Genomic DNA, 26,772 nt, shown 5'->3' on the forward strand with positions numbered 1-26,772 from the left:
GGGCCCAGGGGCTGCCCAACCATGCAGTGTCCCAGGCTTAACAGATGATGGGCCCTCCATTGCTAAAAGAGTGTTCACATGTTCATCATGGGTTGAGCATTAGGGATGTGATTGAAGGTACTTAAGTATCATGGAGGAGGGTGCAGCTGAGCCCCTTGGTCTGATTTTTCCTTTTGACATAGAGATGGGGAAAGGAAAGCAAACAGACCCATAATTACCACGCTTTCAAAACATCAGGTAGTTCAACTGGCACTTTTTGCCTGAATCCCTGGAGCGAAACTGATGGGAGCTGCTTTCAAAGCTTTTGTTTGGTGACAAAAGAAAAATTACCAGGAGGAGCTGTGATCCAAGAAAACGTTTATTGACACCTAAGGCAATCATGAACCGGCGTGGAGTTTGTAAGGAAAGAAAGAAAGAAAACTAAGACGTTGCATTGCTGAGTAATGCTCAACTTTGGACAGAAAAGCAGTCTGCTGTGACAATTTAAACGTGTGTTTGTGGCAGGATGGGGAGAAGTAAATTCAGATAAAAGCCAAAGCCTGCAGGGCCCTCTACGGCTCCAAAGTAATATTGACACTGCAAAGAAAATATCTTACAAAGAAGCTAGTGTGGTAAAAGTTGGCAGAAGCAGGTGTGTAAGAGATGTGTAAACTTTGGGCAAGCGACATTTCATTTTGAGGCCAAACTCCCTTCATCCCACTGCGAAAATGAAGAACATAAGATGAGTCTGGCTGGAGTGGATTATTCAGTCTAGCATTCCATTTCCCACAGGGACCAGCCAAAAGGCCCGGGAAATTTGTTTTATTTATGTCAATGTCACCTGCATTCATTCGTCTTTTACATCCTGTTTCCACATCGTTCTGCAAAAGCATTTTAGGGCATTTTACCCTAAAATACCCTTTTCTGGCATATAGACGTTTCTCTAAAATGCACATTCTTACCGTGTTTTCCCTATTTTAAGACACCGTCTTATATTTTTTCCCCTCAAAAAAAACAACAACAGTATATCTTATTTTCAGGGGATGTCTTATTTTTATAAGGAGCATCCAGGATTCGGGCGAGAGGCGTCTGTTTTTTCGCGCCTCTCACTGGCTCGCTGGCTCCCTGCGCGCCAGGAAAGGAGGTGGCGGCAGCAGGTTGAGATTGTCCCCTGAAGGGACTCTGCGGAGGTTGGCTGGAGAGAGAAGGCTGCCTGAGGGGAAAGTGTGGGCAGGTGGCTGGGGCTGGATCCAGGCAGACATTAGGCGGGAGAGGGCTCCTTATTGGTGGGCGGGAGCGGGGATGTTCCGAGGGGAGGGAGTGGCGGTTGGGAGGGAGGGAGGGAGCTCCTCTGAAGGACTGCTCTCTCTCTCGCTCTCCTCCGTGGCGGCGGGGCCCCTGAGGTGACAACGGGTGACTTGCCTTCTCTGTGCCTTGCAGCTGACCGGCCTCCAGCTCTCCCCTCGCCAGGAGGGGAGGAGGGCATTCTCCAGAGGGGCCTGGCAAGCATGGGTAGAGAAAGAGAGGGTGCGGGCCAGCAGACTCTCCTTTGCTTTCAAAGCCCCCGTCCCTTCCAGCATCCCTACCGGCTCTGGAGGGCAGGTGCTGCTTGGAGTGGGGAGGGGGGTCTCTGAGGGCTTTGTGGGGGCTTTTGGCGCCCTCCAGAACTATGGCTTATTTTCGGGGTAAGGCTTATATTTTGCAAATGTGAAAAAATCCTGCTACGGCTTTTATTTTATGACTATTTCTTAAAATAGGGGAAACACAGTATATGCATTTTGGTGCATTTGAATCAAGAAACGTATCACAAAAGCAAAAGAAATGCAAAGGCTGAATGATAACTGCATGCTGATCCACGTAGGCAGACTGGGCAAAATTCCTGAGGAACTGCTAGTCAGTCACAGTCTGCCTTTGGAAGAAAAAAAAAGTTTCAAATGGTGATTTATTCTGCTTCATTCAGCCCAAGGAGATCAGGGCAGCTTATAATAGCCCTGCCAAGTAAGTTAGGCTGAAATGTAGTGAGTGGCTCAAGGACACCCATCCAGCTTCATAGCTTGTTTGCAAGCAGTGGCGTAGCATCAGTTGCTGGCACCCGGGGCGGGCACAATTGCGCTGGGTGGGGGAGCGCCAGCCCAGGCCTCACCGGCAACACCACTGGAGTGACCCTACCCCTACCAGAGCAAAACAGAGCTGCGTTGAGCTGCCTTCCTGCCCATGCAGGGGAGAGCCTGGCCGGTCAACACAGCCTTTGATGAGTGGAGAGTAGGACCGGGCCAGGCCGTTGTGGGGTCACCTGATTCATGCCCACTCAAAAATTGTGCACCCTGGGCCACACACCCCCTGGCAGCCTCCCACGCTACACCCAGTTTGCAAGAGCTGCTCGCATCTATAGCCAGTGCACAGAGGTGGCAGCAGGAGACCCCGATACCCACACACTTCCCAGACCCATCCTTGACGTCCGCACAGTGCACTGAACACTGGTGAATGTTGGCTAGCCTGGTTCAGCTGAATTCGCATAGCATGCCCCCTCCCTGTGATGTTCTACTCAGCACACAGACACTGGGGAGCAGCATCAGAAGACATGTGGCCATCAGAGGGTTGCTAGCGGACACTCCTCTTGCTACCCCCTCCATGCATTTGCTATATATAGGGAGGGAGATATTTTGAACACCTCTACATTTAAAAAGCAAAATGCACGAGCTTAGATGAGGATTTGAGAAATGCCATGAAGCCTAAACCAGGATTAAGAATAAACCACAAACTCTGATCTTGAAACAACAGTTTTCAAACTGCTGCATGTTTCAAACTGTGGTCCTTCCAGTGTTCCTGATCAATTTCCACTGATCAGTTGGGCCACTGGATTATCAAGAACAAACAACGCCCTTGTTTTCATGAAAGGCACATTTCTCCTGTCGGTTTCCAGCTTCAGAACAGGAACGGAACACAAGCCATTACTATTCAGAATGGCAATGCCAGTTCCTGCATCGGTTCCAGGAATAAGGGGCAAAAGCTAATAATAATACATTCAGCATTATGTGAGCACAGTGGCTACTGACCTCTAAGCCAGGACGACCTCTGCGGCCATTGGGACCCTAAAAGAAAGGGGAGGAAACAGCTTTTAAAACAAGTTTTAAAGAATGGCACTTTAGATAAGATGTCCATTTATACATCATCCAAAAAGAAGAAATGCATTTCCCCCCAGCACCAAAAAAGAGGGCAATAAATGACATACATTTGCATTACAATTTGCAAATGCCAAGTTATATTTACAGTACAGAGTATCACTCATGCAGAAGGACTTCCCTTTCCTCTCCTCTCCTCGCCCTGCATACCTGCAAAATCTGCTCCAGAGGGTCTTCCAGCTCCTTGGAGAAGATTTTGAGGGTGCCCAAGAGCAGGCCGCAGAGGAGAGGAGGGGAAATTCTGTTGCACAAGCAGAAGTCTGATGCACTAACAGAACAGCAGCGCTGGATATGACCCAGTTACTATTATTTAAACTGTGAGGTGCATTGTACTTCTTTAACAGGGAAGACTGCCAGTAGGTGACAAGCGTGGGTGGCCAATCTGCTGTTGATGGGTAGCTCCTGCTCTCCCTTATTATGGTTCTTTAAACCAGACTTGGACCAGGCAGCCCTTCAAATAGGGGACTCCTTCAAGTGGAGGACTGTTCTCTGTAAAGCATGGCCACCCTAACTGTAGACTATTACCTATGGGAAATATTCATCTTACATCAGACCCTTCCAAGTCAATGAAGGGGCTAGTCAGCTGCTCCAGCTTCCGCAATGGGACGGTCGCTACCTCTGCTTACTTGGAGGTGTTTTGTCGATCAGCCCTGCATTTTAAACCACCAGGAGTTAAAACCAGCTAGCCAGTTTGCAGTGAAACTAAGTTAGTTTATAGGGGAACAAAAAGTCACCAGCAGATGAAAGAGGACCATTTCCTAAAGTGTCTAAGATGAGCAGCGAAAGGCCTCAGGTTGCAGTAGGCCACGAGTTGGCACCTTTCTGAGAAACTCAGCCTACCAATGCTGGGTAGCATTTGGGCCCAATTACCTATGGCTTACAGGGACACGGGTGGCGCTGTGGGTTAAACCACAGAGCCTAGGGCTTGCTGATCAGAAGGTCGGCGGTCCGAATCCCCGCGACGGGGTGGGCTCCCGTTGCTCGGTCCCAGCTCCTGCCCACCTAGCAGTTCGAAAGCATGTCAAAGTGGAAGTAGATAAATAGGTACCGCTCCAGCAGGAAGGTACACGCCATTTCCGTGCGCTGCTCTGATTCACCAGAAGCAGCTTAGTCATGCTGGCCACATGACCCAGAAGCTGTACACTGGCTCCCTCGGCCAGTAACGCGAGATGAGCACCGCAACCCCAGAATTGGACATGACTGGACCTAATGGTCAGGGGTCCCTTTACCTTTTCCTTTTACCTATGACTTACAGCACAAGCCCATGTGTAATTGATTCAAAAGTAATTCAGTGGGGCTTATGTCAGGGAATGGTCTGAATCAGAGGATTGGGAAATGCATTCTCAGGCGGATCAGCTCCTCTTTGAAGAGGAGCGGGGGGAGATTCACCCTCCCTGTTTCCAGCGGTTTCAGAAGCAGAGGGAGACATAAACACTGAGCAGCTTAGACAGGAGTTACCTAGCTACGAGATAATGGGCAGAGAAACAGAAGGGAGGGAACAGCCAGCAGAGACGTCATTAGAGAGTGTGGGGGGCCCTCCCTCCCCAAGAACTAGGAGGTCCATCCGTTTTAGAGAACAAAGAATGCAGAGAGGAGGAACTTCTCGTTGGTGCCCAGGATGTTGCGGGAGACAGAAGGGGGAGGAGTTAGAGTAGTTTGTGGGTCCTATCTCTCCTTGTGGAGAGATGTGGATTTTTGCTTGCAACCAGATGATTGAATAAAAAGGACTATAAAATATAAACTGCTCGTTAATTCTTGTCTGTGAAGTCAGACTCTCTACACCTGACAGCTTACTTGTAGAAAAGAGTGTACAGGATTACAACAAAATCTTAGGGGGTTCTGTTCTGGGTTTTTTGGGTTGGGTTTTTTTTTTTTTTTTTTTTTTTTGAAGTAGTTACATATGAAGAAAGGAAGAGTTTGTCCCCTGTAAACTGAATCATAACATTTCCTTTATGCATTTGGTACATCTTCTCTATTACAGCTGCTCTTACATTTGCACCCTTCTCGCCTGGCTCTCCTTGCACGCCATCGGTCCCCGGGTCCCCCTGCAGAACACAGTGAGATTACTAAATTACATTTGTGCCTTTGACATACTCCAGCATCAGACATGTGTGATGAAAACTGACATGTAATTCAAGGCAAACATACACATCTGAATAGTTGTGGTATGGCATTGCTTTGTAAGCAGTTTCACCGTAGCCAATTGAATCAAAGTATATAAATCATATCTCCTTTGATGGAACAGAACAATAGAGACTAGTCTAGTTCCAAACTAAGCACATTGTCGGAGGCGTCTTCTTCCATTTGTCTTCACTGTGTCCCGATGATCTGCCAAAATCCACAGTGTTCCTGTGTCTCCAGTAATCAGGATTAAGGTTGCAAAATAGGTCAACTGGATCCAAGCTGGCAAGACTTTGGTGGAGTTTTCGCCCCCAAGATATATATTAATAAATATTAGTGAATTAATAAATAAATCCCTGTTTCAATGAAAGAAGCTATCAACATTCAATCTTGCAGAAATGATGACATCTCTTTTCAGATATTTCTAAATATGCACATTAGTTTGTTCTTCACGATTTCTAGATATTTGGATACCTGCCGTCCCGTGGTTCCTTTTGCACCAGCTGAACCAATGGCATTGTTGTCAATTCCAGGAACCCCCTGAAACAAACAAAAACACACTTAAGTGTTTCCAGTGACCTCTGCTGTGCTAGCATAGCTGAAAAAATGGGTGACCAACATCAACATTCATTTTAAGTTGAAATATAGGCCTGCAATCAAAAAGGTCAAATTCTTTCCCTGAAGAAATGAAAGGAGTCATCTGGCAATGAACTCAAGCGGGCAATTTGAGCTGATGACTTGATGATTGGAGATACAGTTTCATAAGGCAAAGAGGTCAGAGAGGTTGAAAAACACTTTAAATCTAAAATAAGGTCTGTGTCATATCCCTTTTAGAAATCCATTTGTGTTCTGTGCCAATAGTAGAACAGCAGATTGTGTCCACCTTCTTCTAACAAGGTGAAATGGATCTTCTGAAAGCACAGGCCAGCCATATGAGAGAGAGCTGTGTCTTGGGACACACAATGGCTGTGTTTTCCCTCTACAAGTGGGGAGACGGTTGTTGCACTCAGGTCATTCTTGCAGACTTCCCACAAGCCTCTGGTTGGCCACTATGAGTATCGGATGCTGGACTCGATAGGCCTTTCGGCCTGATCCAGCAGACCGCTTCTTATGTTTTTATAAGTCCAGCCACAACAAAATTTGGGGTGAGGGAAGGGCTGTCAATAGTTGCAAAGGCCAGAACTGGAAGCAGTCAGTTCTGTAAGAAAGGTGGGGTATAAATCAGATAAATGCATAGATTTTTGATTTAAAAAATAATAACAGCAGCCATCATTACTCACATTGTCTCCTCTTACACCAAGCTCTCCATGCTCACCAGGCTCTCCTCTGGGTCCTTTTCTACCCTTCAGCCGGGGGGGGGGGGGACAAACAGCAGTTAAAATGTTATGTACCACCTCACCTTATCAAATGCAATCTTTACCTCCTCAGGCTTTATTTCAGAATGATGAGGGCTGCTGGCTGAGTTAAGCAGTCTTATGCTCACTAACTGCAGTGGAGTTAAGTACATTTATCTTTCTACTGGATGGGGCGGAAGAAATGCTGACTAACATCAGTTCCATTTCCTGTGAATTAGATATATATTCCAAACTTGGGTCCTATCTGCAGTAGATGTTTAAAGCAGTACGATAGCACTGTAATGGTAATGGCTTCCACCAAAGAATCCTGAAACTCATTTGTTTAGGGTGCTAACAGTTGTTAGGTGACCCCTACTGCCCTTGCACAGTTACAGTTCTTAGAATGGCTTAACAGTCAAATCCTCTTCCCAGGTAACTCTCGAACCTGCAGCTTGGTAAAGGAAATAGGTGTGTCCTAAGAAGTCTACAGTTTCCAGGATTCTTTGAGGGGAGTCATAACTGTTTAAAGCATATGATAGCTCTTTGAACGTATAGCAGACCCTCCAAGTGTCCCTATTTTCCAGAAACAGATTTGGATTTAAAGAAGCTGTCCTAGTTTCTGATTTAATCCCAGAATGTCCAACTTTTCCTTAGGAAGTCCCTATTTTTGTCAGAGAAATGTTGAAGGGTATGGAGATATCCAATCCCTGAGCCATCTGAAGATAGCCCTGTATAGGAAAGTTTTTTTAATAAAAAAAATTATGTTGTATTATGTTTTTATACAACTTGGAAGTGACCCAGAGCGGTTGGGCCAACCCAGTCAAGTCGTGGGGTATAAATAGTAAAATGATTATGTTGGTGATGGAATAGGAAGTCCCTATTTTCATCAGAGAACTGTTGGAGTTTATGGTATAGTACGAATAGGGCCTCAGTCATTAGACAGTTCAGAGACATTTCCAATGGTTCAGAGGCAACCGTACACACAGGTGCAAGTTATCTCTACACATCTGCAAGTGTTTGTGTGAAAGCATGTACACTCATTTATTTGTGCAGCTCAACAATTGTGTGCACAGGTACATGGACTGTACATTTGTTGGGTGTTGCATGTGAATAAATATACAAGCAAGCATGCAGCTCAATTATCTGAGTACACTGGTACACAGGTTGTACCTTTGTTAAACGTAAAGAAGTTTGAACATCCCTAGTGCCTTTTGCCAATGGTCAGTCAAAATATATAATTATCTTTACCCTTCGTCCTGAGCTGCCCTTTTGTCCATGTGATCCAGGAATTCCTCGTTCTCCCTAGAACCCCAAAAGAAAAAGAAGTACAACTCAGTAATCTTGTGCAATATGCTTATCATAGAAATCTCAGGCAGAGTCTCCGGACTTTTAGAAGACATATAAAGCCATTTAAACATATAAAGCAAAAGGGAAGCTCCTGGGATAGCTTAGTACACACAGCACAAGACTCTTAATCTCAGGGCCATGGGTTCGAGCCCTGTGGTTGAAGAAAGATTCCTACACTGCAGGGGGTTGGACTAGATGATCCTTGTGGCACCTTCCAACTCTGTGATTCTATGATTCCTCCCCAAGCCATGAAAACCACCAACAAGTGATCAAAATCCCCCACCAAGCACACTTTTAATTCTGCTTGGTCCCGGTTTGCATTTGGGGAAATAAAAATGTAGATTTATATACTGTTCCGATTTAGACTGTCATTTAGGATTTGCTTTCTTGTTATAAGCAAACCCTATAACCTGTGGCTTAATCAGACCTGATACTTAAGGGAATCTGGAATTCAGGGCACGCTTGCTGATTAAGCTACACAGAAATTGGTGTTCAGGTGAGGTGCATAATGCCCATTGTTGACAGACATACAGAACAGATTTCAGCAAGCTGCAGCAAAATACCTTAAATTGACAAGGATTGTGTACCAGAGTCTTTCCAGGGGGGGAATGTTACATTTGCGGTTGAAGTGTGTGAACGGCAGAAAGTGATTTTCTGAATTGCTCCATCTCCCACACTGGAGTGAATTAGGTTTTTCTATGTCTGGGCCTCTTTGCCAGCTGTTGCCTATCACTTCTGGCACGGTGCAAAAATATTTTACTGGACAAAGTACGGACAAGTATGGCAACACAGAGTTAATGGGTGGCTAAACATAGGTCCCACCTATGCAGTTCAAAAGCATGTTAAGTGCAAGTAGATAAATAGGTACCGCTCCAGGGGGAAGGCAAACGGTGTTTCTGTGTGCTGCTCTGGTTCACCAGAAGCGGCTTAGTCATGCTGGCCACATGACCCGGAAGCTGTCTGCGAACAAACGCCAGCTCCCTCGGCCTATAGAGCGAGATGAGCGCGCAACCCCAGAGTCGTCCGCGACTGGACCTAACAGTCAAGGGGACCTTTACCTTTAAACATAGGTCTGTATGGGTTTGGTACAACCTATTATAATCCCCAGCCTGATATTGTCAACTTCCTTTCAAACAGAGGAAGGAGACATCATTAGCCTGTTCCAGAGTGATATTTTGAAGTATATGTGGGGAGGAATCTTCTGCAGCTCTGGACATTTGTGGTTAAATTTCAAAAGCCAACTTTCTTGAAACTGCAGTTGTTTACTATTAAAATGCATGTTTCATGACATTTATTTAAACAAATGTGTGCATAATTATCTAAATACCCTTTCACATGGTGTTAAAGTGCCCTTTGGAGTTTGCTGCCCTGTCCCACAGTAAATGTTCCCTTTTTAAAAAGCTCTGCAAAGACAAGCCTGTTTATGAAGACATCTGGGGAATGTTTATGGGTCTGCTCTCCTCTTTAAACCATTTTGAAACATCCACAAGATTTCAGTATTATTGATTTGTAACTTGATGATTGTTTGACTTTTGCAGTTCTTTTGAAAGTGGTACACTTCTTTGAACCATTCAGGAAAGGAGACTATCACACACACACACACACACACACACACACAAATCCACCATCAAATGGTCTGTCAAATGTTACCTCTTGTCCATCGATCCCGTCAAGTCCACTGTCACCATTTTCACCCTGTTGAAACAATTTGAAAACATGCTCACCATTATTTACCCCTGTAAATGAAATTTATGGGACATTTCTGCTGCAATAAACAGTAGGGGGTTATTGTTTCATTTGTTGCAGTTATGTTATGTTATGTTATGTTATGTTATGTTATGTTATGTTATGTTATGTTATGTTATGTTATGTTATGTTATGCGCATTTGTGTTTTTACACTGTAAACTGCCTTGCAATCCTCGGATGAGGATTTAATAAATAAAATATATAAAACAAAGAGAGTAATCCATAGGTGGTTATACAATGTATCCATTGCATATTTGGTATAGTGATCCCAAAGCCATCTCAGGCCACCTGTAAAACTGACTGCAAACAGTATTTAATAGTATCTAACAACCTTCCCCAACCTGGTACCCTCCAGATATTTTGCACTACGACGTACATCATCCTTGACTCTTTGGGTGGTCATACTAGCTGGGGCTCATGGAAGCAGGAGTCCAAAACATCTAGAGCTCACATCTATATTTTTTTATTATTCAAGCCATATCCCCAAACAAGGTGTGCCACCAGGTATTAGGATGCTCAGATCTCTGTCCTGCTGCCTCTCTTGGCTGCTCCATTCACCTCTTAATACAAACACATTACAGCCCCTCTAGGCCCAGCACGTTCCCTGTATCAATGACTACACTTCCTAGAAGGTCTGAGTCACTCCAGGAAGTCAAACTGTGCTGTTTCGCTCTGAAGACATTGTAGGAAACATAGGCATGAGCAAGACTGTCTAGGCACCTTGTATCTTTATGGTCAGAGGCAGCCCTGCCGCTTCCTTCTCCAAAAACAGCTGAGGCTTCCTCAGTTTGCTTGAAGAGATCCCAGAGGCACCTCCTTCTAAACCACTTGTTGCATAGCTGTCAACTTTTCCCTTTTCTTGCGAGGAATCCTATTCGGAATAAGGGAATTTCCCTTAAAAAAAGGAGAAAGTTGACAGCTATGACTTGTTGTTATACAAAACCCCACTTCTCATGTGAGGCTTTTGTAAGTACTTATGGGAAAGAGGCCAAAGTGAAACACCGGTGAGCATTATCAGAAGAGAAGTCTTCGTTTCCCTATTTTAAAAGCGTACATACCTTATTTCCTCGGAATCCTCTTGGTCCCTGAAATGCAAAAGAGACACGCTGCTAGTGAGCTACCAGAAAGAATGCATAAATTCTCAGCAGAATCCAAGTATAAAGGTGTTTTCCCCCCTGAAGTAATAATACTAGAAACCAGGGCCAGATTTAGGTTTGATGAGGCCCTAAGCTACTGAAGGTAATGGGGCCCTTTATATGTCCAGCTGTCCTTTGTAAACAACAAATTGTTGCTGTTTTTTTGAGTTGATTATATGCTATAATTATATGGTGCTGGAGGAGACTCTTGAGAGTCCCATGGACTGCAAGAAGATCAAACCTATCCATTCTCAAGGAAATCAGCCCTGAGTGCTCACTAGAAGGACAGATCCTGAAGTTGAGGCTCCAATACTTTGGCCACATCATGAGAAGAGAAGACTCCCTGGGAAAGACCCTGGTGTTGGGAAAGATGGAGGGCACAAGGAGAAGGGGACGACAGAGGACGAGATGGTTGGACAGTGTTCTCAAAGCTACCAACATGGATTGGGGAAACTGCAGGAAAGAAGAGAGTTCAACGGAAGGTGGTAAAGACTTTGGACATTGTTGAAAAACTCTCAAGGACATATGCGATAAGAATGGAGCAGAGGCCAGTTTCCCAGGACAGTGGAACTTTGGAATTTGAAAGGGTGGGGGTGGGCTGAAAAAATGATGGTTTTATGGAAATTCTCTTTGTATTATGGTATAAACATACGGTTTGGTAATGGACAATGGCTAATGTGTTTAAATGAATGGTGAATAGGAGGGAAAGGGGGGGGAAGAGTTAAAGTAAAATTAATTTCAATTTAGTCGTTGTAATGGATTTGGGATTAGACAATGGAGGTTTAGAAATACAGTGAATGCGGAGGATAATTTAAAATGATAAATTAGATTTGTAAGTTGGAAAAGTATTTAGTAAAAGATATATGGAAAATGTATATATGGGGGGGAATCGGGGAAGTCCGCGAAAGTAAAAATGATATGTGTAATGTAAGTGGTTAAATTGGGAAAGTATTATTGATTACCCCAGTGAGAGGGGGGTTTGTTTAGTATGCTCCTCTTAGTGAGAGAAAGGGGGGTTAGAAAAATTTAACCATGTATTGTAATTTGGATTTAATTGGAAAACCTTTAATAAATATTATTTTTTTAAAAAAACAAAGCTACCAACATGAGTCTGACCAAACTGCAGGAGGCAGTGGAAGACAGGAGTGCCTGGTGTGCTCTGGTCCATGGGGTCATGAAGAGGTGGACACGACTAAACGACTAAACAACAACAATCTCTCTTCCTTCTGGTGTGGTGTTCTGTACATAGTATGGTTATTGTTAAGTTTTAGACTTGTTATAAGTTATTGTAAGTTTAAGTTAAGTCTGCCACAACTGAATTTCTTATGGACAGTGCCAATCCTGGATGTATTGGATTTGTGACCATTATGCTCATTTGCCTTCAGTAGCAGTAAAGCTCTGCTGGGTGAAATATTAATTGCCTCTGGACTGTTTTTTGGGAATCTGGCAATGTGTTTAAGTTGCTACTCTGCTAACTATACATTGGAATCTGCTCTGGATCAATATTGAGTAGAATTTCCATGACAATCTTTTCTAACAACTCATGCCTCAGTCAAGAGGTAAACAGCTATACTAGACAGAACTTTTATAATGAATTTGCACCCATTCATCGAGACTCACTATCAGTTTAGTTTGCACATTGCTTTTAGTGGAACAGGGGTTGTCAATGTGGTCCCCTGCAGATGCTGCTGGACTCCTACCCTTAACATCCCTGACCAGTGGCCATGACAACTGGGGCTGATGAGCATTGGGAGGGTACCACATTGGCTACCTGGGTCTAAGGGATTTATCCCTGGAAATGGATTCATCCAGATAAATGAATGGCTTTAGAGATTGAAAGGCACATGTTCTGCATTCCTCAAGGGGAGGAATGTGAGCCCCAAATCCTCGAAGGTGTATGCTGGAACCGCACAAAAATCCACAGCAAGACATGGAGGGACAAAGGAAAATGAAATTGTGGCAAGAATAGTGATCTGAGGAAAAATATACTTCATGACCATTCACTTGCCTTTAGGCCTCTTGCACCAGCACAGCCTCTTTCTCCTCGTTTGCCAGTGATACCCATTAGACCCCGATCTCCCTAATGAAGAAAGAGAGATTGGTAAAAGCCACACTTTCTACATAAACCACTGCGTAAGGCTGACAGCCTTTGTCTCTGGAGGACCTTTGACCAGAGTGTCTGATATCTGCTGAACCACCCGCCGCCCACATAGCTGTGGCCGGCTTTTACTGAGTTAGGGGGTGTCAGCCTTAACAATAATAAATTAAAAGCTATCGTGTCACAGCGTGAGGTCTTAACATAACACAAACCATTTGCTCTCTCTGTGAATATTCAACTGATTCTCTTGAGTGTGCGTTCTTGATCCAGCCAAAGCAGCAGCAAAAAGGGAGGTGTCAGCAAGCACAAGGGAACCCCAAAATTTGCAGAAGTTAAAAAATATACAAGGTGTGACTAGAAAGTTTGGTGAACAGTCACAGAAATCGGACAGCGAGAAATATTCGAATATACAAACCTTACAGGCCTTCTGATACAATGCACCATTGACAACATTCATAGAACTGTTGGAAACTTCTAGAGAAGCCCTCTTTCAGTTCCCTCATCACAGCAGCTTGGACATGTGAAATGTTGGGAAATCTGTGCCCTTTCAGTGCAGATTTCAGTTTTGGAAAAAGTAAGAAATCCAGTGAGGCCAGATCGGGAGAATATGGAGGGTGGGACAACTCAGTAACCCCAGTAATGATTTCACACAGAATATGTGACTCTTCCGCAATCATTCGGATGGACAAACGCCGATCCCGCATCAGTAACTCAATAACTCTGTTGGCATTTGCCGTCATTCTGCCAGACCGAGGGTCATCTTCAATGGTTTGCTGCCCTTCACAGAAACACTTTAACCATTCATACGCTGTCTTACAGCTTCATCTCCGAACACAATTGTGAGCATTTTGTGGGTTTCCAGTGGGTTTCCAATGCTGATTGTGTATTTGAATATTTCTCACCGTCCGATTTCTGTGACCATCCACCGAACTTTCTGGTCACCTTGTATGCTTAGTGGGTCATGGGATACTGCCCGGCAGCTGAGAAGTGTGGGGCAAATGGAAAAACCAGGGGGTAGTAGCTATGGAATTGAGTTTCAAGGAAAGGGAAGGGCTGGTGGTTTGGCCCCTTGAACATTCGAACTTCACTCTGCAACATTTTGTTGTAGATCCTTGTTTCACTGCTGCTACTGCTACTACTAATAATAACAATAATAGAGATGGAAGGGCCTGTCAAATTCTATATTCTCAGTTTCTCGTTTTTCCAATGGTAAGTGCAATTCTTCACATATTTCATAATTTGGGGGGGGATCCCCACGGAATCTATCTTGCCGAACACATTTTTATACGCATTTGTGACCAATGTGCACATTTCAGCAACCCACTTTCCTAATGTAACACATTTATGCACATTATTTTCAGCACATTAACTTCCATGCAAGGTTTTCCTGACCGTATGCATTTCTGTAAAGACTGGAAAACTGCATTGCAAAATTCGGAAACGTATACATTTCAAAGTTTAGATGGGTTTCAGCTCATATATTGTTTCAGAAAGTGTGAATTTGACATGTTCAGCTTTAAATGTGTACTGAATCAAATTTCTCCTCCGTCCCTAAATAGTAGTAGTAGTAGTAGTAGTAGTAGTAGTATAGGAGAAGGAGCAGAAGCAGTAGCTTCTTCCTCCCACCATAGCCAATCAGCATTCTCATGCCACTGAGCACACAGCTCTTAATGGACTGTTTAGGGTAGGCATGTCCAAAGTCCATTTCGGGGACCTAATCCGGCCTGCCAGTCAGTTTAATCTGGCCCCTGTGGCAGTTTATTTCCTGGGGTAAAATCCAAATAAAAAAAACAACCTCAAAAAGTCCAACCATAAAAAAAAAGCTCAACAACTTTGGTCGGCCCTCATGGCCCTTCACTTCATCAAATTGGGCCCTCTTTGAAAAAAGTTTGGACACCACTGGTTTAGGGCTTCTGCCAACCTAGCCGTTCCAAAGCACACCAGCGCAAGTAGATAAATAGGTACCGCTGTGGTGGGAAGGCAAATGACGTTTCCGTGCACTCTGGCTTCCATCACGGTGTCCCATTGCGCCAGAAGCAGTTTAGTCATGCTGGCCCCATGACCCGGAAAGCTGTCTGTGGACAAACACTGGCTCCCTCAGCCAGAAAAATGATACGAGCGCCGCAACCCCATAGTCGCCTTTGACTGGACTTAACCATCCAGGGGTCCTTTACCTTTGCCTTTTTACCTCAACTGCCACCCTCCTCTTTTCTCCTCTTAGGCATGGCTGGTCTCATTTTGCCCTCAAGTCGACCAGGACTATGAGAACTGAGATTATTATTTGTGTGTATGAGAAAGCTAGCCTGGAGGTCCCATTCTCTCGAGACAGCAGGATGGGCTGTAAATTGTTATATGGGCTGATGAATAAACAAATAAATCTGCGTTTGGAATGCTTTTAAAAGTCGTACTTTACGCAGATTCCCAGGAACAGAACCAGGCCGCTCTCATGTAAGTGAGCAGGGCATTGCTTCTGTCCCACAGAACTATGTGTTTACTTACCGGTCCTCCTTCCTCACCCGGATGACCAGCGTGCCCTCGATAGCCCTCACGTCCCTGAAAAACAGCAGTTCGGAGAGAGGGAGTCACATTTAATTCAAAAATGCTGCTTCTTGCAAATTACAGAGCTTCTTTGGACTTATTTAGAAGACCTGAGGTGACTTCTTTTTATTCTTTATTCTTAAGTTATTCCTTTTTTAAAAAATTCATTTTTATTTGGCTTTGCAAATTCAAAGTTATATTTAAAAAAAAACCCAGATATATATCCATATAAGGAGATTTCTTCGAATCTTAGGACTTCCCCCCCATCCCCTCTATGGGGTCCCATTTTAAACCACAGAGCCTAGGGCTTGCTGATCAGAAGGTCGGCAGTTTGAATCCCCGCAACGGGGTGAGCTCCCGTTGCTCAGTCCCTGCTCCTCCCCACCTAGCAGTTTGAAAGCACGTCCAAGTGCAAGTAAATAAATAGGTACCGCTCCAGCGGGAAGGTAAATGGCGTTTCCGTGCGCTGCTCTGGTTCACCAGAAGCGGCTTAGTCATGCTGGCCACATGACCCGGAAGTTGTACGCCGGATCTCTTGACCAGTAATGCGAGATGAGCGCCGCAACCCCAGAGTCATCTGCAACTGGACCTGATGGTCAGGGTCCCTTTACCTTTACCTTTTATTCTTCAATAGTCCAACTTTTAATCAATCCATATTATCCATGGTAATTGTTACACTACAAGTGAATTCAAAATCCTGCTAATGTTTCCATCTGCTTATAGTGGTCTCCTAAATAACTTATTTTTTAAAATGTCCCATTCTTTTATAAAGTTTTTGTCCTCTTGATTTCTGAGTTTTCCCATCAGTTTTGCCGTATCGGCATAGTCCATCAGCTTGGTTTGCCACTCCTCTCTGTTAGGGACTTTGTCTTCCTTTCATTTCTGGGCTAGTAACATTCCTTAAGATATTTTCATCTCTCACTCCTGAAGGAGCCCAGGGTGGCAAACACACAAAAGATGAAATTAAATTAAAATGCTTAAAAACAATTCCAATATATATGCAGCCTGTGGTTTTTGTTTTGCTTTTAAAAAACTGCATCCTGTTTTTCTATCAGTTGGTGCTCAAGGCAGCAAACCAGTCAAATACAAAATGGCAATCTACCCCTCTATTACTATCCGCCCCAGATTGTTCAACCATTTTTTTTAATAAGAATTTATTAATTTTCCATAACAAACAAATAATCCAACATCATCACCAACATTAACCCAACACCTAACTACAAATAGACAAATACAAATATACCAATAATTCTTCTTCTTATACAAAAAAAAAATTTCTTGTTCAAATCTTTGGCTTTGACTTCCCCTGCCTTTTCACCTTCGGTTCCAATTCCAAATGTTATTTTAATAACTTCATATTTCAAAAAAAATTCAAATTCATTTTAAAAAGTTCAAAACTAAACATTCTTCTTAAAAATCTTATTTTCTAATATACAATATTTTTCCCGTTCTTAGCTTAACAAAAATCAAATCATATTGTAACTTCATATTAACTCATCACAAAATTCAATATCTTAACACATTATTCTTACAACAGATCATAACAAATATCCTCTTTCCCTTAAACTGCTGCTAATAACAAAAATTAAAATATCCCTTTTCTTATTCAAAAGCTTAAATTCTTGACACACCGGTTTCAGGGTACCATAATACATCATTTTTTCTTTACCCTTAACACAATTCACCCTATCCCCCTTCTGTCCATTTTCTTTACCCGTCTTGCTCCGGAGCCGCTTCTCAAGATGTCCTTTTTCCTTGCAAATCCACAGATCCAGACAAAGTCCATGACAGTCCTTGCATAGAGCTTCAGGGTACACACTTCCTCTTCTTCCAGCTTCTCCGGTTCAAAGTACCATTCTTCTTTTATTTGTAGACATATTAGATTATTCACCAACGCTCCCGAGCTCTCACCTTGAAAGTTAGATATAGCAATTTTCCCCGTCCTGGGTCTGCCACCCCCAAAGGACGTTTCATTTTTCCGGAGTCGCCAGGCCATTTTGCCCTGTTCTTCAATCATCCCTTTCAGCTCTTTGCCAAGGCTCTCTTCCAATGCAGCCATTTCCTGAAAAGTCTCCTCTGTGGGGTATATCTTTTCTGACATGTCCCGGTTCAATATCACCAATTTTTGATTAAGCAGTTCCAGTCTCAAGAAAGTAGTCCTTTGATCATCACTCAGTTCATAGTTCGTAACCAACTCAAAGACGAAGCCCAGCATGGCAGAAGCAGGCATAGGTGTCAAATTACAGTTTCAATTTCCAAACTTTTCCATCTTAGTGCCAGTAAATTTCCACTCAGTCACAAACTTTCGCAGCCATTTTCCCTGTAGCCAGGGCGCAAGAACCACAAATTTTAAAAAGAGATATTCTCCACAAACTTGCTCCCCAAAGGGAGATCGAAAAAGTCTCACTTATCAAAATTAAAATACTTTGTACCCATCATTGTAACAGCAGCCTCTTAAACCGGTTATTTTCTATCACCGAGGGGAGGGAGGCAGGCTTCCTTTCCAAATACAGCTCCCGGATTGTTAAAAACGAAATACGAGTCATATACTCACAACCACCGGGTTTCTTTAATTCCAATCCTGACAGGGAGAACATTGACGCTCGTCGCGAGCGGCGGCCGCCGCTCCACGTCCCGGTTGGGGCATATCCCCTATAGCCCGGCTCTGTTGTCCCTTCACCCCCATTCCCCCTTTACAGGGGGAACGAGGGAAGGGTTCAGAGCCATAATGGGCCCGCCGGGGAGCCCGGGGTGCGGGACGCTCTTCCCGCACCCCACCGGAGCCCCGCTTTGCGGTAGCGGGGCTCCAACCCCCGGGACGGACTGGGTCGCCTCGCAGCCGAGGCAACCCACGACCGCCCGCGATGGCGTCGCCACCGGAAGTCCCAGATTGTTCAACCATTGCTACGGTGTCCTTTCTTCTAGCGGATCAAGATAATCAGGTGGCGGCAAAAACTCCAAAATTTTCAGCAGGGGCAATTAGAATAAGATCTATTATTTGATTCTTGATATAAACCTCAAGAATTTTATTTTATTTCTGGATATGTTTTTACCTCTATCTTCAGCACGTTGTATTTTATTTTATTGCTATAGCTAGCGGCTGATGCAAATAAAGATTATTCTGATTCCGATTCCGAAAATGGCAATCAAAACATTGAAACAGGTAGGTAAAACATCAATCAAATATAGCAACAATAAAAGTTAATCCAGACTCAGTGAGGGGGATCCGCAGTGGTAACACAACTCCCTGAAACACTCCAGACATAAATAATAAAATAAATAAATAAATAAATAAATAAATAAATAAAGTTTAGGGGAATGCGTCCCCCTAGAAAAGAAACACACCAGACAAACTTTCCAGGCCACCAACAGACCCGCTAGTTAGAGAAACCTCTCAAAGAGCAAGAGGCCCTGGTATGATTGGTGAGAAAAGGCAGGAGCGCAGGGCTACTGAAGCCAGCGTGTCCTGCAAATGCTGTCCCTTGCTTGGTTTCCATTTCAGAAAGCAGCATGCCCACCCATCTACCCTGTATGTGGGTCCCTCGCTTGTGGGTTTCCCACTGGGATGAGGCTCTGTGGGAACAGGAAGCTGTACTAGATGAGTCTTTGGTGTGATCCAGTGGAACTCTTCTGCTCTTAAATGAGCCGAATTAATTTGACATATCCGAAATGCATCATTACGTATGTACACACAAAACAAAGCACCCTATCACCTCAATTAAATGAATATTTTGGGTAGAACAGGAAATGTAATAATATTATAGGATGTGTACACAGGGTCGCACTGACATTAGGTCTAGATGTAATGGAATGAGTTCGGAAAATTACGAGGCTGGGATAAGAGATATTCCGGTAAGTAATCTACTGCCAAAACATACAGTATTCTGAAGGGTTGAAAATGATTTTCTCCAATGAATTCTGCATTGTTAAATTTGCAAGGAGAACTTATGATTCAGAGGACAACTTGCCATTGGCAAGAGAAAGGGGCAAAAAAAATGGTAGATCATTCTTCTACCTTTTATGGTGCCTGAGTAAGAATCTTTATAGACATGCTATTTGATCTGCTATGAAAGAAGAAATACTATTGTACTGTCTGAAGACAGAAACAACGGCTCAAAGATGGCCTACCCCCAGTTGAATAAATCATAACTTCATTAACAAATTACTCTTTACACACAAACAAAGTTAGACACACTAAGAAGAACACAAACTGCCTTATATTGAATCGGACCATTGGTCCATTTAGTTCAGTATTGTCAACACCAGGGTTCCCCAAACGTGGGTCTCCAGCTGTTTAAGACTACAACTCCCACCATCCCTAGCTAGCACCAGTGGTCAGGGATGATGGGAATTGTAGTCCAAAAACAGCTGAAGACCCAGGACTTCTGGTTGAGCGCGGAGCCGCCATCAGTCGCAGGTTTTGCTCGGCTGAGCAAACCTGCGTGCGGCAGGGACGGGGTGTCTTCTACAGCACAGAAGACCCCCAAGGAACCCCAAATCGAGAGTTTTGGGGGCATGGTCGTCCGGCGGTTGCCAGAAGGGTGCTCCTCCCTCCCCGGTAAGGCTCTGTTTTGAGCCCCCGAGAGCGAGGGAGTGGAGCCCCAGCATATCGGACATACCGCTTTCCCTGCCTGCACGAAGCTGCGATACTGAGGGGCTACAGCGTTTCAATTCTTCCAAGTGAAAAAAAATGGACAAATGAACAAATCTGAAGAGAAAACTGTAAGTAATTTGAGTTGATTTGGCTTCGGAGGGGATTCTAAAAACGGAAGTCAATCCCTCTCTGCTGAGACTAAGAGACAGTGCGACTTTGTAACTGAAGCTATTTTCAATGCGATTGAAACAAAGAAACTTTTGTTTGGGTGTTTTTTAGCTTTAAAAGTGGATTGGATTTATTTTCCTCTTTCCCGGAGGTCCAGATGGAGTGGATATTATAAACTTTAGCAATAATTAAAAATAAAAATGGCGTACTTATGCAGTAAGGATCTACGTAGCAAGAAATAAATTGTTGTGACTAGCAACTTGAAGCTCGACCTTGAAATGACAAAGGGAAAACTGTCCTCGTGGTTTGTAAAGCAAGCTTTGGAACTTTTGCAGCAAGTAGCCGTGGGAATCAACAGCATTGCACAATTGGCACATAAAGAATTGGAGACTGAGACTGTGGACAATTTGGAGGACTTTACATTGGAACAGAAGGAGAAGGAAGAAGGGAACAGTGACAATGCTGAAAAAGAGGAGCTGGAACAGGATACATCAATTGGAGCCTTTAGGCAAGAAGAATTTAACACTGTTAAAGACTGGTTCCTGTTGCCACTGGATTGTGAAAAGACTACAGACCTGCGATTAGTTGGACAGTTACAGGATTTTCTTTTTTATGTCTCATGGGCCGGGCTCTTTGAAAGGGAGGGTATAGGGTAAAATATCAGAATTCAAAAACGAAATGGTATTTCATTATGGTTATGACAATTGGATATGGATACTGTGATAACGGATAATGTTTTGAAAGATAAACTCTGGGACCATAAGGGAGGGAGGTGCATGAGCAATATGAAAAATTTTGGTTAAGATAACGAGAAATTATAGAAGTATTTTGAGGCGGAGGTAGTGAAATGTTCAATAGGTAAAATGATGAGATGGATTTTAAATTAGAGTTTAAAGGTAAATAAAGCTGGAACTATGTAATAATTTGGAAATCAGTAAGAGGGGGATTGAGGAAGTCATTGTAAAGGAATAAAGATTGGAATTTAATTGACTGGCCTGGGAGGAAGGTCAGCGTGCTGTGTTGTGGAAAGTATGTGGTTAAATGTAAAATGACTTTTGCTACCTCTGTGAGAGGGGGGTTTGGTGCGTATTGCTCCCCTCGGTGGGAGAGGGGGGAGCTTGGAGTGTTTAACCATGTATTATAATGTATTGGCTTTAATTGGTTTTTTAATTGGAAAATCTAATAAATTCTTTAAAAAAACAAAAAACAGCTGGAGACCCAAGTTTGGGAAACATGGGTCTACATTGAATGGTCCTGGGACAGGAGAGAGAAGGAACCTGAGACCTTCTGCAAGCAAGGCAGATGTTCTGCCACGGAGCTTCAGTCCTTTGCTTGTCAGAACAGTTGTGTGGTCTTTCATTGGGAGGGTGAGGGCCCAAGGTATAGATAGATTTGCTATGTCGGGCTATGCAGGGCTAGTAAACCCACCGCTGTCAGGGTTGTGCAGTGGCAACTTTCAGCAAGATCTCACTGAAAGTGGCCACGCAACCCTACTAAGTGAGGGTTTGCTTACCTGAGGCAGAATAATGGGAAGGTCGTATGAGGAGGTGGGGGTGGAAGCCCATTGTGCATTTTGCTGTCCCCATCCCCCTTCCCATTACTTGCAGAGGGACGCAGGTGGCACTGTGGTCTAAACCACTGAGCCTCTTGGGCTTGCCAATCGGAAGGTCAGCGGTTCGAACCCCCGCGACGGAGTGAGCTCCCGTTGCTCTGTCCCAGCTCCTGCCAACCTAGCAGTTTGAAAGCACGCCAGTGCAAATAGATAAATAGGCACCACAGCAGCGGGAAGGTAAATATTGTTTCCGTGCGCTCTGGCTTCCATCATGGTGTCCTATTGTGCCAGAAGCGGTTTAGTCATGCTGGCCACATGACTTGGAAAGCTGTCTGTGGACAAACACCGGCTCCCTCGGCCTGAAAGTGAAATGAGCGCCGCAACCCCAGAGTCGCCTTTGACTGGACTTAACCGTCCAGGGGTCCTTTACTTTTTTATTTTTACTTGCAGGGAATATATACTATTTTCCTATGTTGCGGACTTCTTTGGTTTCTTCATTTGGAAAAATCTACAAACCACTTAATCAAAATGCTCTCCAAGCAGGGTACAAATAAAACTGTAGATTAAACATGGCTGGAACCCACAAACCCTTTTAAAAACAAAGCTTTGTAAAACCAGCATCATTAAAAACTAAGATGAAACCAATGAAACAAATATAGGTAGCTGAGTCTGCCAAACGGAAAGCTTTTTAGCAGCCCTCGCCCCGCCATTGGTGCCAGCTGAAAGCATTTTACCAGACCCCCAAACACAGGTTCCTCTTCCTAGCAAAGCTGTCCTCACTGACACTTGGGTATCAGGAAGGGGAACGTTTGAGGGAAATAAGCAAGAAATCAACTGCCTGCAACCACCTTCTCCTCCAGGGGCTTCTTTAAGTGGAATGTCAGGAGTTTAATTCATCATCCATGGGGATTGGCATCCAACCCCACTCCTAGGTCTGTGTTTTACAGACAACAGTATACAGCTCACATCATTTGCTGTCTGGGCCCATCTGCACTGTACACTTAAAGCAGTAACAAACCACTTTAAAAAGTCAGGACTTCCTCCAGAGAATTCTGGGAACGGCTGTTTAAGGCAGAGCCTCCAAGTGTCCCTATTTTTCCGGGACCATCCCGGATTTACAGATGCTGTCCCAGTTTCTGATTTGATCCCAGAATGTCCTGCTTTCCCTTAGGACGTCCCTAATTTCATTGGAGAAATGTTGGAGGGTATGGAGTTATCCGTCCCCCGAGTCAAGGAGATAAGTAACTATAGAACCTTTAGAAGATATCTGTTGAGGGAAATTTTAAATGTTTGATGTTTTCGTGTGTTTTTAATATTCTGTTGGGAGCCGCTCAGAGTGGCTGGGGGAAACCAGCCAGATGGTCAGTGTGTGTGTGTATGTATGTATGTATGTATGTATGTATGTATAAATATTATTATTATTATTATTATTATTATTATTATTATTATGAGATGCTACAAGTAGAGGAAACTGTTCTCTCTCCTCGTTTCCAAGTTTGTTGGCCAATCAAAACAATAGTGGGCCAGACCAGTAACTATAGAAGACATCTGAAAGCAGCCTTGTATAGGGAAGTTTTTTATGTTTAATGTTTTATTGTGTTTTTATATATTTTGGAAGCCAGCCAGACTAGGTGGGGCAACCCAGTGAGATGAGTGGGGTGTTGTTGTTGTTGTTGTTGTTGTTGTTGTTGTTGTTGTTGTTATTTAATAGGACATCTCTATTTTCATTGGAGAAGTGTTGCAGCCACAGAACTACCATTCCCAGAATTCCCTGGGAAGTGGGATGACCATTGCACCTCCCTAGGAACTGCAGCTCTGTGCGGGTAAATGGTGTCCATTTAAAGTGTTACAATACCGCTTGAAATGTATAATTCAACTAGGCCATACACTACTCTTGCTCCCTACCTATATAATATTTGGATTTCCTTTTTGTGTCAGCAGTAGGTCAACAGACCCTCCAAGTGTCCCTATTTTCCAGGGACAGTCCCGGATTTACAGAAGCCGTCCCGGTTTCTGATTTGAGTGCCCCGCTTTTCCTTAGGACGTCCCTATTTTCATCAGAGAAATGTTGGAGGGTATGGAGTTATGTGACCCCTGAGCCATCTGAAAGCTGCCCTGTATAGGGAAGTTTTTTTGATGTTTAATGTGTTATTATGTTTTTATACAGTATATGTTAGAAGCCTCCCAGAATGGTTGGGGCAACCCAGTCAGATGGGCAGGGTATAAATAGTAAAAAAAATATTATGGAATAAGACATCCCTATTATCATCAGAGAAATGTTGGAGGGTATGAGTCAATGGTATCTTTGCCTGCTTTACACCACTTTTTTGAAGTTTACTAAACGTTACTAAACAATCAAATTGGTATATGTTTTCAACTCAACTCAGCGTGTGTGGCAATCCACCCTTCCTTACTCTCTTTGAATCATCTCTTTGAAATGCAGGGGGCCCCAAGAGTTCGCCACAGACCCCTGCAAAAATAATTAGTGAATCATCTTTCAGTCATTCAAGTGGTAAAAGTTAACAAGAAAAACTGACAGCCGAACAATCGTGGGATCCATGGACTGACAGAAGATTCATGACCAAAGAAGCTGGAGGTTGGATTCTTATTGCACGCTTGAGGTTTGAAAGGTTTAATAAATTTTTGTACGAAGCATTCAGAATTTATGGAAGTAAGTGAAGAAACCACAGGAAACTGACTTGGATCAGTTTCGTGTTCGACCCTTACTTTTTCCAATCAGTTCATTCCTGTAAATACCACATTCTCACCATACATTTAAAGCACATTGTTGTTGTTGTTGTTGTTGTTGTTGTTGTTGTTGTTGTTGTTGTTAATATCCTGCCCATCTGGCTTGGTTTCCCCAGCCACTCTGGGAGACTTCCAGCACATCTGAAGGTTTGAAGTTTTTTTATTAATTATAATTATAATTATTATTATTATTATTCTGCTGGGAAGCACCCAGAGTGGCTGGGGAAACCCAGCCAGATGGGCGGGATATAAATAAATTGTTGTTGTTGTTGTTGTTGTTGTTGTTGTTGTTGTTGTTGTTACATAATAATAAAAAACTAAAAAGCCATGCCTTCCCCCAAAAGCATTATGGGAGCTGTAGTTTGTTAAGGGTACTGAGAGTTGTTAGAAGGCTCCTATTCCTTCACAGAACTCCCTATGAAGAGGGATTGACTGTTAAACCACACTGAGAATTGTGAGCTCACAGTAATACCTTAATATCCTTTTCATTTCTTTTAAGTCGTTGACGCCAAATGTCATCTGTATGGGTCCTAACTTCAATAGGAAATCTTGAAAGAGGAAGTCTGATGAGATCCATAACGCACCCTCCAACATTTCTCCAATGAAAATTGGGACACCCTATTCCATCATCATCATCATCATCAACATCATCATCATCATATATTCATACTTATTTATACCAAGATGTTGGACAGAATTCTGATGCCTCCTGACTCTGTATTAGGATGCTATCACTGTTCACAGGCTGGCAGAGGAAGGAAATCAGTATGGTATCTGGCTGTTCTCCTTCAAGCGATATTGAGTGTGGCAGCGCCATTTCGCAATTTTTTATCTTGTGAATCACCCTAAGATCTATTGATAAAAGGCGATATATACATCTAATAAATAAATAAACAAACCAGGCTTCGTCCCCACATGCGGTACACTCATACGCTCCACTCTCCTCTCAATTTTACCTTTATCCCAGAAGTTCCCGGCGCACCCCGAATTCCATCTTCCCCAAAACATTTGCAGCAAACATTGCAGCATTCTCGTTCAGTGACAGTATCCTGCAAAGTAATGGATTCTGGTCATTGCTACCATCGGCACCATTGAAAACCGAGGAGGGTGTCCTATCCCTTTCCCTCCTCCTTCCCAGAAGAAACTTACAAGCGCTCGCCATAACCTGCTGGGAAGTTCTGGGTTTCCGATGAACAAAGGTTCCATATATTCAAATCCTCTACCAAACTCTATTTCCTGCAGTTCATGCAATTCCTGAAAGCTTTCCAGGCCTATCGTTAGAAGCGCATTGAGCCCTGAAAAAGAAAAGGCGTTAAAACCAATTATTTGATTTTCTAAAGTGGACATTTAAAAATAAATTATTTTGAATTTCTTTTGTTTAAAAATCTTGGGAAGAAGTTTGTTTGTTTTTTTAAGAAGAAGACAGAGTTAATGATGCCTAAACAGCTTTTATTGGATGTTTAAACATTCACATTCTGGGAGTTGATTGACTGACTGAATGATTGATTGATTGATTGATTGATTAAATTTATATACCTGTGGGTCTCAGGGTGGTTCGCAGAATAAAATCAAGATACAAAACCACAAAATACATAATAGAACCGGGAAGTTTGCTGACATCTGCACCACATCACAGAACTCACAATCTCTGCTCAGTTGGTATAATATGGGAAAGTGTACTTTTCGCTTAACGGGTAAAGTTGTAGAAAGCTGGCTTTCATTCATTCCTCATTGGAACACAAACTTTAATGATAATATTCAGCCATATGTTTTACTCATATTTTTGCCGTTTCTATTGCGTTATATAATAAGATTTAATTTTGAAAGTCCCACTTGATTTCATTCCCCTTTAGGCCAAACGACTGTAGAGAATTCATTTACCACATCAATCTACGGGTGCCTTTCGTCAAATTGGGCCAAACAAGTCTGAAATCAGTAAAACCAGGATGGATCCTACAGTATGTGTTCCTGTGTGATTATTTTCTCAAGAATTGGGCTGGCCACATCAATTTCTTCATGCTTGAGCTGAATTCAAAGCAGAAGTGAAATATCATTTTTGAGCCTTCTTCTGGGAGGAAACGGGACTGCCAGAATCTGCTCTGTGCTTAACAGATGGTAGGTGTATTTTTTTCTGGATTTAAAATGAAACACAGCTGTATAAGAAAAGACGACATTCTTTATTTCCAGCGTGTTTCGAGAGAAACACTTTCTCCAGGGATGCAAACTGT

The 26,772-nt window shown here is 43.3% G+C and overlaps 1 protein-coding gene across 1 annotated transcript in view; it reads right to left on the reverse strand.

Annotated features, from left to right (window-relative positions):
* LOC117055955 (collagen alpha-6(VI) chain-like) overlaps positions 1 to 26,772 on the reverse strand; it is a 93,043-nt gene that overhangs the window by 30,873 nt on the left and 35,398 nt on the right. The window contains exons 13-23 of the mRNA XM_033165923.1: positions 25,694 to 25,839; positions 25,501 to 25,593; positions 15,444 to 15,497; positions 12,855 to 12,926; positions 10,769 to 10,795; positions 9,614 to 9,658; positions 7,865 to 7,918; positions 6,563 to 6,625; positions 5,757 to 5,822; positions 5,153 to 5,206; positions 3,036 to 3,071 (exon numbers count right to left, since the gene is read on the reverse strand). Coding sequence (XP_033021814.1) covers positions 3,036 to 3,071; positions 5,153 to 5,206; positions 5,757 to 5,822; positions 6,563 to 6,625; positions 7,865 to 7,918; positions 9,614 to 9,658; positions 10,769 to 10,795; positions 12,855 to 12,926; positions 15,444 to 15,497; positions 25,501 to 25,593; positions 25,694 to 25,839 — 710 coding nt within the window. The remainder of the gene's footprint in view (positions 1 to 3,035; positions 3,072 to 5,152; positions 5,207 to 5,756; positions 5,823 to 6,562; positions 6,626 to 7,864; positions 7,919 to 9,613; positions 9,659 to 10,768; positions 10,796 to 12,854; positions 12,927 to 15,443; positions 15,498 to 25,500; positions 25,594 to 25,693; positions 25,840 to 26,772) is intronic.

Source organism: Lacerta agilis, chromosome 12, assembly GCF_009819535.1.
Source record: "Lacerta agilis isolate rLacAgi1 chromosome 12, rLacAgi1.pri, whole genome shotgun sequence".
Classification (NCBI taxonomy): Eukaryota; Metazoa; Chordata; class Lepidosauria; order Squamata; family Lacertidae; genus Lacerta; species Lacerta agilis.